The 13,466-nt window shown below is 40.8% G+C and overlaps 1 protein-coding gene across 1 annotated transcript in view; it reads right to left on the bottom strand.

Moving 5' to 3' along the window:
- Positions 1 to 13,466, bottom strand: part of greb1l (GREB1 like retinoic acid receptor coactivator) — a 244,989-nt gene that overhangs the window by 41,327 nt on the left and 190,196 nt on the right. The window contains exons 18-22 of the mRNA XM_073043512.1: positions 13,129 to 13,321; positions 11,122 to 11,255; positions 6,962 to 7,301; positions 4,647 to 4,762; positions 4,159 to 4,403 (exon numbers count right to left, since the gene is read on the bottom strand). Of these exons, the coding sequence (XP_072899613.1) occupies positions 4,159 to 4,403; positions 4,647 to 4,762; positions 6,962 to 7,301; positions 11,122 to 11,255; positions 13,129 to 13,321 (1,028 nt within the window). The remainder of the gene's footprint in view (positions 1 to 4,158; positions 4,404 to 4,646; positions 4,763 to 6,961; positions 7,302 to 11,121; positions 11,256 to 13,128; positions 13,322 to 13,466) is intronic.

Genomic DNA, 13,466 nt, shown 5'->3' with positions numbered 1-13,466 from the left:
TGCCTCTGCCTCCTCCTCCAGCTGCCTATCACCTCCCTCATGGTTCCATCTTCTACCGATAGTGCTTTCCCCTTACATTCCTTCTTCACCTTTCCTGCCTTTCCCCTCCCCCACTCCTTGATCTTTCCCCTTACTGGTTTTTCACCTGGCACCTATCAGCCTTCTCCTTCCCACCCTCCCCCCACTTTCTTTATAGGGCCCCTGCCCCCTCCCTCTTCAGTCCTGACGAAGGGTCTCGGCCCAAAACATTGACTGTTCATTTCCACGGATGCTGCCTGACCTACTGAGTTCCTCCAGCGTGTTATGCGTGTTGCTTTGACCCCAGCATCTGCAGAGTATTGTGTGTTTAAGCTCTCCCTGTGCCTGCTGGTGCGGGAGCGGAGGCTCCTGTAGTGCCTACTGGCTGGGAGGAGAGTAAAAAGTCTATGGTTAGGGTGAGATGCATCCTTGATAATATTTTTCACCCTGCCCAAGCAGCGTTTAGGGTAGATGTTCTCAATGGTGGGCAATTGGGTACCGATAATCCACTGGGCAGTTTTCACCACATGCTGGAATGCTTTGCGGTCCGATATGGGACAATTGCCATACCACACTGAGATGCAGTTGGTGAGCTTGCTCTCAATGGTACAGCAATAAAAGTCTGTCAGTATCCTGGGACAGAGGTGAGCTTTCTTGATGCTCCACAGGAAATAAAGGCGCTGATGCGCCTTTTTGATCAGGATGGAGGAGTTCAGGGGCCAGGTGAGATCCTCGGAAATGAGATCCTCGGAAATGTGGACACCAAGGAATTTGAAGCTTGATTCACGCTCCACTACAGCTTCGTTAATGTAGATGGGGATGTGAGTGTGGCTCCTAGCATGCCTGAAGTCCACAATGATCTCCTTGGTCTTCTGGGTGTTAAAGGCCAGGTTGTCGTTAGCAAACCACGCGGCCAGCTGCTGGACCTTGTCCCTGTAGGCCATCTCGTCATCCCCTCTGATCAGGGCAACCACCGTGGTGTCGTCTGCGAACTCTATTATGGAGTTAGAACTATGTACAGGAACACAGTCATAGGTGAAAAGGGAGTACAGAAGAGAGCTCAGCACAGAGCCTTGAGGCACACCAGTGTTCAGGGTGAGAGTGGAGGAGGAGAGGTTGTCTAACTTAACAGATTGGGTCTGTTAGTCAGAAAGTCGAAGGTCCATTTGCAGAGGGATGAGCTGATACCAAGCTGGCGAAGTTTGGCGATCGGCTTGGAGGGGATCACAGTATTGAATGCCGAGCTAAAGTCAATGAACAGCATTCTGGCGTAAGAGTTGGGGCTGTCCAGGTGGGTCAGAGCAGAGTGAAGTGCCGTGGAGATGGCATAGTTGATGGGGGTCCAGGGTAGTGGGCAGACAGGATTTCAGATGTGACAGAACCAGTCTCTCAAAGCACTTTGCAATGATGGGGGTGAGTGCAACTGGATGCAGGTCATTCAGGCCCGTGGCAGAGGAATGCTTCAGCACTGGCATGAGCTTGAAGCTTGTGGGGACAACTGCCTGGGCCAGGGACAGATTGAAAATGTCCGTGAAGACCCCAGACACAAAAGGATATTCGACCACAAGACATTGGAGCAGAATTGGGTGATTCAGCCCAACAAATCTGCTCCATCATATTGTCAATGTTTTCTATAGTGACCAGGGTGTACCGTGATCTATTGCTCAGTCTTCGGTTAACGCTCTCTTGGTACTGTGGGTGGGCCATACATGTGACTGGACATGAATAGGAATTGTGTTGGGAATTATAACCCTCAAACCAGAAGCCATAGATGAACCACAAGGTACGTCATCTGTTGAAGGTTAGATCCGTGGCATTCAAGTCTGGCGACCCAGGCCTGTACCAGAAAACCGGGTATGATTTGCAGAGGGCTATTTCAAGGACAAAGAGACAATGTCGAATGAGATTGGAGGCAACATCGCATGCATGACAACTCTGGCAGGGCTAGCAAGATACTACTTCCTACAAAGTGAAACCCAATCGTATGAATGGCAGCGATGCTTCACTACTAGATGAACTCAACGCCTTTTATGCCGCTTTGAAAGGGAGAATATAACTACAGCTGTGAAGATCCCTGCTGCACCTGATGACCCTGTGATCTCTGTCTCAGAGAGAGAACCCTCACAAGGTGGAAGGTCCCCATGGAGTACCTGGTAAGGCTCTGAAAACCTGTGCCAACCAACTAGTATTCAAGGACATTTTCAACCTCTCACTGCTAGGGTCAGAAGTTCCCATTTGCTTCAAAAAGGCAACTATTATACCAGTGCCTAAGAAGAATAATGTGAGTTACCTTAATGACTAGTGCCTGGTAGCAGTCACATCTACAGTGATGAAATGATTTGAGCAGTTGGTCATGACTAGATGAACTCCTACCTCAGCAAGGACTTGGACTCATTGCAATTTGCCTATCGCCACAATAGGTCAATGGCAGATGCAAATTCAATGGCTCTCCACACGGCTTTAGACCACCTGGACAACACCTATGTCAGGATGCTGTTCGTCAACTATAGCTCAGCATTTAATACCATCATTCCCACAACCCTGATTGAGAAATTGCAGAAGCTGTGCTTCTGTACCTCTCTCTGCAATTGTATCCTTGATTTTCTAACCGGAAGACCACAATCTGTGCAGATTGGTGATAACATCTCCCCCTCACTGACAATCAACACTGGCGCACCTCAGGGGTGTGTGCTTAGCCCACTGCTCTACTCTTTATATACACATGACCGTGTGGCTAGGCATAGTTTAAATACCATCTATAAATTTGCTGATGATACAACCATTGTTGATAGAATCTCAGGTGATGATTAGAGGGCATACAGGAGTGAGATATGCCAACTAGTGGAGTGGCGTCACAGCAGCAACCTGGCAGTCAATGTCAGTAAGATGAAAGAGCTGATTGTGAACTTCCAGAAGGATAAGATGAATGAACACATACCAATCCTCTTAGAGGGATCAGAAGTGGAGAGAGTGAGCAGTTTCAAGTTCCTGGGTGTCAAGATCTCTGAGGACCTAACCTGGTCCCAACATATCGATGCAGTTATAAAGTAGTGCTATAATTCATTAGGAGTTTTAAGAGATTTGGTATGTCAACAAATACACTCAAAAACTCTATAGATGTACTGTGTAGAGCATTCTGACAGGCTGCATCACTGACTGGTATGGGGGGGGGGGTGCTACTGCACAGGACTGAAAGAAGCTGCAGAGGGTTGTAAATTTAGTCGGCTCCATCTTGGGTACTAGCCTACAAAGTACCCAGGACATCTTCAAGGAGCGATGTCTCATAAAGGCAGTGGCAATTATTAAGGACCTCCAGCACCCAGGGCATGCCCTTTTCTCACTGTTACCATCAGGTAGGAGATACAGAAGCCTGAAGGCACACACTCAGTGATTCAGGAACAGCTTCTTCCCCTCTGCCATCCGATTCCTTAATGGACATTGAATTCTCAGACACTACCTCACTTTTTAAAAAAATGTATAGTATATCTGTTTTTTTGCATGATTTTTAATCTATTCAATATATGTATACTGTATAAAGTATATTGAATAAGATTTACTTAATTACTTATTTTTTTTCTTCCATATTATGTATTGCATTGAACTGCTGCTGCTAAGTTAACAAATTTCACATCACATGCTGGTGATAATAACCCTTATTCTGATTCTGACATTCAAATTCTTTTAAGATTCACCTTCTTCTTTGTGGCCTTCTCCATCCTTACAATGCTCCCACTTTAAATTCTCTGTTCCTCTGGTTATATCCCCTGTTCTTACTTAGACTCCAACTTTCAATGCTGATTGAATGAAGCTCCAAAATGAAGGAACCATTTCAAAAGAGGATTAAGAAAAGAACATGGCTGATTAGCAGTCTGCTGGCTCACTATCTCTAGAGTTGAATTTGTCTTTCACTCTCTCCAACTAATGCCTCTCCTATCCCTTCTAACTATTTTTTTGGTTCTTTTGACTCTAAGTTCTTTTTTTCTTCACAAACATTTCTACTTTTTCTTTTCTATGGAACAGAACAGCTTTAGGATAGAGGTTGACTAATGGAAGCATATAACTGACTGAAAGAGGTAAAATATTAACAAAATCCCATATATTTGACCAAACCTGGTGAATACACAGGAAAAGATCACTAACCTGAGGTTCCAGTGACTGTACTGCTGTTGCTTTGTGGTCTCTCTAAATCAATCTGCAATTCATCAGATTCATTCTCATCGATGAAAACTTTCTCTTGATCTTTTTCTGTTCGTTGAAAAATCGCCATAGTTTCTCTGACAGCACTTTTAGAAACATAGCCACAAGCAAGGCCTATCTCTTGCTCTAGAGTTGTTCGTGTAAGGTAGCTGGAGTCAATTAGCCTAAGATCACAGTACTTCATGGACCTTAATATAAAAATTGAAAAATGCTGCAAATAACCAAACAAATACTTAAAGTTCCATGCTGTTAAAATCAAATTCACATCAATAAAATATGCATTTTGAGGGTTTATAAAAAATGGCTTTTATAGTCCTAAACAAAGAAATTGAAATAAGCTTGTTTTAAACCACCTCATCCAGAGCATAATATAGGAAAGTGCACCCTATTTTAAATACTATGATGTTATCAGCTTTTTAAAAATTACTTACCGTGGAAATGATTCCCCAAGTGGATCTTTACCAGTTAAAATTACAATACATGGGAGACCTTCCAGATCCTGATACGTAAGTGGGTTCCAATTGTCCTGCTCACATCCTCTCCATCCCTACAAATCAAAGCAATAGGGAATTTAGGAGAAATTTCTAAACCCAAAAATTAACTACCATAATGAGATAAAAACAACTACGCAAAGATTTAAAGGAGAATAGAAAAGAAAGGCATGCTGATGGAGTTACTTAGGACTGGTGGAAGATTATTTGTATGCAACACAAACAAAACCTTGTAACATTTGGGACAAGTAGCCCATTTCTGGAGTTAAAAGATTATGCTATCGTAATTAATTAGCTTAACAATTAAAAGCACCCAACCTGTAAGATCCATGTGGTAGAGCACTGAACTTATTTATTTCATTTATTCTGAACTTTCTTCTGCACTCTATTATTCTTTAACCTTGTCCAGACTCAATGCACTGTTGTAATGAATTGCTATGTATGAAGGTATGCAAGACAAGTTTTTCACTGTACCTCAGTACATGTGACAATAATAATAAACAAATAATAAGCCAAATTATCTACTGTCATTTCACTATTTCTTCTGACTTGCATGAACAGGCTGAATCAAAAACAAAATGCAAATGATTGCCTGCACAGTTAATAACAATAATTTGGAGAACCTGCTGATTCCGAGCAGGCAATTCATGAAATATAAAATTAATTTGACTATATATATAAGATTCAAACAAGAGTGAATTTGTGCAGACATTAGGAAGGTAACCAGTGCTTTATAAAGTCTCAACATTACATCCTTACTTTTGTAGTCTAGTCCACTGGAAATGAATTCTAACATTGCATTTGCCTTCCTCACCACAGGCTCAGCCTGCAAATTCACCTTTAAGGAATCCCATATAGGGACTCATAAGTCTCTTCGCACCTCAGTTTTTTGTATTTTCTCTCCATTTTTAAAATAGTCAACCCCTTCACTTCTTCTACCAAAGTGCATGACCATACACTTCTTGAAACTATTCTATCTGCCATTACTTCCTAATAACTTTTTAGTTGTCTTCTGTTGGTTTTTAAAAACTTCTCAATCTTCTAAATCCACTAATTTTTGCTCTATTATATGCCCTCTCTTTGGCTTTTATGTTGGTTTTGAATTCTCTTGTTAGCCAAGAGAATTCTGCCATTTAGCCTTTAGAATCTTCTTCCTCTTTGGGATGTATCTATCCTATGCCTTCCAAATTGCTTCTGGAAATTCCAGCCATTGATGCTCTGCCAACATTTCTGCCAGTGTCCTTTACCAATCAATTCTGGCCAACTCCTCTCTCAAGCCTCTGTAATTCCCTTTACATCACTGTAATACTGATATATCTGACTTTAAATTTAATTTAAATTTAAATCTGACTTTAATATCTGACTTCTCAAATTTCAGGGTGAATTTGATCATATTATGATCACTTTCCCATTAATGTCCTTTCACCTTAAGCTCTCTAGTCAATTCTAATTCAACACTCAACACCCAATCCAGAATAGCTGATCCTTTAGTGAGCTCAATCATGAGCTGCTCCAGGAAACTATCTTGTTAGCACGTTAGATATTCTCCCTCCTGTAATCCAGAACCAGCATGATTTTCCCAATCTACCTGCATGTTGAAGTTCCCCATGATTATTGTAACATTACCCTTTTGAGTTGCATTTTCTATCTGCCATTGTAATTTGTAGGCCACACCCTTACTACTCTTTGGGGATCTGTATACAACTGCCATCAGGGTCTTTTTTCCCTTGCGGTTCCTTAGCTCTATCTACAATGGTTCAACACCTTCCAACCCTATGTCTAATGATTTGATTTCATTTTTTACCAACAGAGCAATGCCACCTCTTCTGCCTTCCTGCCTATTCTTTTGATGCAATGTGTAATTTTGGACATTAAACTCCCAGCTATAATCTTTCAGCCATGATTCAGTGATGCCTTCAACATCATACCTGCCAATCTGCAACTGTGCTGCAAGTTCATCTACTTTATTCTGTATACCACACGCATTCAAATAGAACACCTGCAGTCTGTACTTTTTTCCAAAGATGATGCCTGTCCCACTGAGTTCCTCCAGCATTTTGTGAATGTTGCTCAGATTTCAAGCATCTGGAGATTTTGTCCTGCTTGTGACCTTCAGTCTGTATTCATCCTTTTCGATCTTGTCCACCTTTTACATTGCAGTTCATCCTGATGACTGCAATTGTGCCCTATCAAGATTTCTGTGGTCTATAAAGTTTGTCTCCTTTCCTCATTCAAAATTAAAGAGATGTTCCTACCTTCATTCGTGTAACAAAGTGCTTGGCAACACTGAGTTCCCCAGCAGGGTTGCCCAGAAGTACTTCAAAGCGATACCGCAGGCCGAGCTTGTCTCGAACATCCTGAAGTCGCTCCTTGGCAAGCATTGCCAGCTGCACTGATGGGACTCTTATCAAAAGCATATGTCCACGGCCGAGTTCATCCTTCCCTGGACAACTGATCAAGTCATCCATAATACTCAGAGTCTCAGGTGTAGTGTGTTCTCTCAGCAAATTCATTGATGTTACAGCCATCATGGCTTCAGAATACTGCTGAATTAGCAGGTAGCATCGGATCACCATACTGTGCAATCGGGGATACCTGCAGAGGCACATTCAGAATTCTCATCAATGTCATCAGATTCCTCGAGTGCATTCCAATTTCATATCATTACCGAATTTTAACAACACAAGAGTCCATTCTTCTCATTGGGCAAGCCATGATGGGGAGACTTTAGGAACATTCTTTCATTGTTTCCTCTATCCATCTGGTAATCTCCTGCTGGGATGAAATTCAAGAGCAGAGCTCCTATTTTGGGAGTTGGGTATCATTCACATGAACTTAGTGCCCTGTGCAGAAGAATCAACTGTGGGTAATTAGAGATGTCAGTTTGCTTATCTTGCCTGGAATTTGAAGGATTTCACAAAAAGTAATCTTTGTTTCTTTCCAGTGCTTTGAAATGCTAGTTGTAGTACTTGAGCCTCAAGAAACAAACATGAGGGCAGGGATCGCAGTTACCTAGGTGATCATCAGTTTATGCAAGGTTAATTGTGACTGTGTCTATGCATATAGATAAAGGACAAGATAGCAACAAGATAACGTGATAAAGGATGTTTTTCAGAACCACAATTCTCAATTCTGTGTAAGTTCAGCCGGACCATATTTATGCCTGAAATACAATGGTATTGCTAAGCAAGCGCCAAACCATTATTTAATCAAATGCTTTTTGTAAACAAGATAAAATTTATTGCCCACTCCAAATACCCTGTAAAAATTTTGATTTAACTACATAACACATGGCTGACATAATAACAATGCAATAGCCACACAGGAGAGAGTGCAGAGGAGATTCACCAAGTTGTTATCCGGAATGGCAAACTTTGGTTCTGGAGAGGTGAGCTGGGCTTGTTTTCCGTTCAGTGACAAAGGGAAAACAGTGACCTGATAGAAGTATGAAAAATGATGAAAGACAATGATAGGGCTGATAGGGGTATCTAAAACAAGAGGAAATAAGTTTAAGGTGAGAGGTAAGAGTTTTAAAAGGGACCTGAGAGGTAAGCTTTTTTTTTAAACCCACAGGCTGGTTGATGTCTGAATTGAATTGCCAGAAGGGGTGATAGAATCAGATATAATAATTATGCTTAACAGGCACTTAGGCAAACACATAATTAGACAAGACATAGTGCCTTCACTGTGCAAGACACTAGCAGTATGCTGGAAGTGCGAGAGTGGCAGGGGCAGAAGTGAGTGAAGTTGGCATTACTAGGGAGGAGGAGCTTGGGAAGCTGGAAAGTCTGAAGGTAGATAAATCACCTGAACCAGATGGTTTTCACCCCAGGGTTCTGGTAGTTGAAGAGATTGTGGAGGCATTAGTATTGGTCTTTCAAGAACGGGCACGGTTACGGAGGACTGGAAAATTGCAAATGTCACTCTGCTCTTCAAGAAAGGAGGGAGGCAGAAGAAAGGAAATTATAGGCTAGTTAGTCTGACCTCAATCGTTGGAAAAATGTTGGTGTTGATTACTAAGGATGAAGTCTCAGTGTACTTGGATGCACATGGTAAAGAAAGCCATTGACAGCATCATTTCCTTAAGAGAAAATCTTGCCTGACAAATCTGTTGGAATTCTTTGAATAAATAATAGGCAGGATAGACAAAGGAGAATCAGTTTAGGTTGTGTACTTGGATTTTCACAAGGCCCACGTGAGGCTGCTTAACAAGTTAAGAGCCTATGGTATTATAGGAAAGGTACAAGAATGGATAGAGCATTAGCTGATTGGCAAGAGGCAAACAGTGGAAATAAAGGGAGCCTTTTCTGGTTTGCTGCCAGTGACTAGTGGTATTTCAAAGAGGTCTGTGTTGATATAGATTCTTTTCAATTTTTATGTCAATGCCTTGGATGACACAAGTGATGTGTTTAAGGATGATACAAAGATAGGTGGAGGGGCAGGTAGTGTTGAGGAAGTAGAGAGGCTGCAGAAGGACATGGTTTCGGAGAATGGGCAAAGAAGTGGCAGATGGAATATAATGTACGGTAATGCACTTGGATACAAGAAATAAAAGCATAGATTATTTTCTAAATAGAGAGAAAATTCAAATATCCTTGTGCCAGATTCTCTAAAAGTTAATTTGCAGGTTGATTCAGTGGTGAGGATGTTAGCATTTGTTTCAAGAGGACTAGAATATAAAAGCAAGGATGTAATGCTGAGACTTTATAAGGCACTGGTGAGGCCTCACTTGGAGTATTGTGAGTAGTTTTGGGTCCCTTATCTAAGAAAGAATGTGCTGACATTGAAGAGCATTCAAAGGATGTTCATGAAAATGATTCCAGGATTGAAAGGTTTATCATTTATCATTTGAGTGTTTGATGTGTTATGATCGCAGCCCCCTCCTTCTTGAGAATCGCAAGATCGCTATTAATTCGGGTCTTGGACCCAGGAAATGAGAGAGAATCTTCAAGGTTTTGGAATGTGTCCTGGCCTCTCAGCAAGACAAAGCCATGGATAACGGCCATTGTCTCTTGGAGACACCTTTGTGGATTGGGGACTGGGCTACGTGCAAGCCCTCAGGGCAACGTGGGCTGGGTGACAGGGAGAGATTGCATCATCCCAACCTGATTGACATCTGAGACCCCGTGAGTCCAGATAAAAGAGGGGCTGTAGAGACGGCCCCTCAGACGCACCAGAAGAAATGCTAGCGATCCCGTAATAGCGGGAAGCCATTGGAAGAAAGTCACGTGTGTTCGGTTCCCTCGCCTGGGAGCCGGTGGCTGATACCACAGAGACGATTTTCTTGAACTAACAACGGGGAACCAACTCCCCCAACACATCGGATCGGCCTCATCAAAAGACCCGGGCAAGTTTCTCTTCTCACAAATCTCTCTCTCTCCAACAAGTGAAAACCCAGCGGTCCCCAAAGACTAAAGCCTGCATGAACTTGAGAGACTTTTATATTTCCATCGGACAATATTTTTACCCCTAAACAAATGATAGAGCGATTTCTTATTGATGATTATTACTATACACGCACTTTAGATCGAGTACTGACGACGTATGTTATCTGAATGTTTGTATTAACCTTAGTTTTGTGCCCCTTTATAAATAAAGACTTTTAAAAATAGTACCATCAGACTTCAACGGACCTCTCTATCTTTGCTGGTAAGTGACCCAGTTACGGGGTACGTAACAGATGACTCTGGGCCTGTACTCACTGGAATTCAGAAGATTGAGAGGGGATCTCACTGAAACCTATCAAATGTTGAAAAGTCTCAATAAAGTGGATGTGAAAAGTATGATGAATGAGTCTAGGACTAGAGGGCACAGCATCAGAATAGAGGGACATCCATTTAGAACTGAGATGAGGAGGAATTTCTTTAGCCAGAGTGTAGTGAATCTGTGGAATTCATTGCTACAGGCAGCTTTGGAGGCCAAGTTATTGGGTTTATTTAAGGCAGAAGTTAATAGGTTCTTGATTCGTCAGAGTGTGAATGGTCATGGGGAGAAGGCAGGAGATGGGGCTGAGAGGGAAATCAATCCACTATGATGAAATGGTGGAGTAGAATCAATGGGCCAAATGGCCTAATTCTGCTCCTATGTCTTATGTTCTAAAGATACAGTCCTAATGCAGACAAATGGGATTAGTGTAGTTGGGCAAAAAAGTGTGTATACCGTGGGAAAATTATTTGTTTGTTTGTGTTAACCTCTATGATTCAATGAACCGTTACAGCCAGGAATGATGGATAGATGATTTTGCCATGCACTAGCCCACAAACTATCAGACTTATTAAATATAATTTTAGCACTTTCCATGAAAGCTCATCCAGTGCCATATGATCTGGCTACCATATATGCGTATCTTCATCAAGCGTAAAGGATGCAGATTAATTTATTATGAAGAAACACTAGAAAAAAAATCATTATTTACCTTTCCATCAAAGTATTCACCATTCTTTCAAAAGCCTCATCACATCTTAGGATTGGACTTGTAATACCCCATTGTAAAGACTTCCTATAATCGGACAAACCAAAGTACACCATCTCCTCATTGCTGAGCTCCTCCTGACATAAGGGGATAACACAATAGAATTACCGTGAGGAAACAGTCTCAAATGTTAATGGAGTTATTGAAATTATAAAAATTACAATCTAAAGGAAGCTTTTGACACTGCAGAATGCAAGGTGAACAACTGCCCCACTTGCATGAAAAATGTATCAAAAAAATCCACTGAAATTCCCAAGCTTCACAAATGAAGGGTAAGTGTTGGAAACACTGTCAACCCAAAAGAGGATTTGAAACATTTTATGAATTAAAGACAGCCTCCACTTGTTTTCTCACTCTGGCTCTCTTGCATGCGCACACACCCTGACAATTTCACAGAAACAGAATGTCACAGACCAGAAACAAAAACAGAATCTCGCGTAATCTGACACTGACAACATAAATTACATTAACCTAAGAGAATGTTACTGAAATGAACTTGAGGTTTACTGCCTGACTGATTTTAATAGTGTTCTTGGTTGCAGAAAGTTGGCAAGACTTGTTGGAAGGTAAGCAGTTAAATTTAGGAAATAAACAATATGATATGAGGAAGTGGTCAGCTGTTCCTTCGTCATGCTGAAGCAGTGCTGACCATGTTTTGCAGAGATTGTATGTGTGGTCACTGGCACAAAAGGAAGTTTGGAAAATAATTGAAACATAACCAAGCATGACTAACTGATAAAAATTGGATGACGATCTGTTGAGCAGTCCAAGGCAGAATTATGTGTTTACATACAACAATCTACTCAATAGTAAACAAATAAATCCTACAAAAGCAAAAAAAAACTGCTGATGCTAGAAATCTGAAATAAAAACAGAATATTCTGGAAATATTCAGAAGGTCAGGGACTGTCTATGAAGGGAGAAACCGTCAATTTTTCAAGTAAGTGACCCTTCACCAGACTGGGAAAGGTGAGAAAACAGGTTCTACTTCTGCAGTTCTGATAAAAGGCCATTATCCTGAAATGTTAACTGTCACTCACTCCACAGAAACTGCCTGACCTGCACCGTATCACAGCCTGGCTTCATCTTTACCTATATTAATCAATTAGCCTCTTGAGATACACTTGGTCGGCTGAAACAGTGAAAAAAAGTGATGGAAATCAGTGATAAAATAGGAAATTATGTGAAAGAATCATTTCCTTAAGGGTGCTGGGCATAATTTCTTAGAGCACTTCTGAGCTCCTGGCAGCCACAGTTTTCAATAACATCTACTGTAGATTTGTTGTTTTTGCACATTACTATAAAATTGTTACTGGCAGATGTAGAATTTTAATGAAGTCTTGTTGCACAGCGAGAACAAACTATATTAAACCAATTAAAATTTCTAGTAATCTATCTTAAAGGCTCACGTACAATACAAAAATAAACAAGATAATATTTCTCTCTCAGACTCAGCCAAAGAGTTGTAAAATATTAAAATTTTAAATATGTGTAACTGATGTCACCAACAACATCTAAAAATTTTCAAGATTACAAAGACAGACCTTATTTCTGTTCTTCCACTGCTTTGTTATTTCACCATTCATAGTTTTACATTTATGGTGGGAGATTGGGAGAATTTCCATAATTCTGCTTATGAAGGTGATTAACTTTGGAAACATCATTGCTACTTGTTAAGAGTCAAAAATCTACTCTTATATTTTATAAATAGTGACTGCTTTGAAGTATACAATTCAAAAACTAAACAATCCCTAAACCTTATGTGAATTTGAAATCTGATTCTTTCCACTGACTGCAAATTCAATCTAATTTCTTTGCCAATATTTTCATCTCTGCATTGATTTGACCTAAACATATTTGTACAGCAAAGTTACACTACTTCTCAAACAGCAAATGCACATTCAAATACCACAAAAATTCTTGGAAAATAAGTACTTAACCTAAACTTACAGGGTTGCTGGAGAGTATCCAGTGTACCTCATTGTATGAGCAAACACGGGACTGTTGTGTCTGTAGAGTGAAAGGGAAGGAGCTGACCTGCAACATAAGTAAGTTGCAAGCCTCAAGTGCCTCACGTGAATTAATAAACTTATCTGACAGACTCTGGCTGGATTCCCAATGAGTTGTGGAACCTGAAACAAGACTGAGGAAAAATAAGGTTATATTAAAACTCAAAATACTTCATTTACAGCAAAGATGGAATAAAATAATTCATGGTTCAAAGTAAATTTATTCTCAAAGTACGTATATGTCACCATATACAATCCTGAGATTCATTTTCTTCAGGG

This window comes from Hemitrygon akajei, chromosome 1 (assembly GCF_048418815.1).
Source record: "Hemitrygon akajei chromosome 1, sHemAka1.3, whole genome shotgun sequence".
Classification (NCBI taxonomy): domain Eukaryota; kingdom Metazoa; phylum Chordata; class Chondrichthyes; order Myliobatiformes; family Dasyatidae; genus Hemitrygon; species Hemitrygon akajei.
This window is presented reverse-complemented; position numbering and strand designations above follow the sequence as displayed.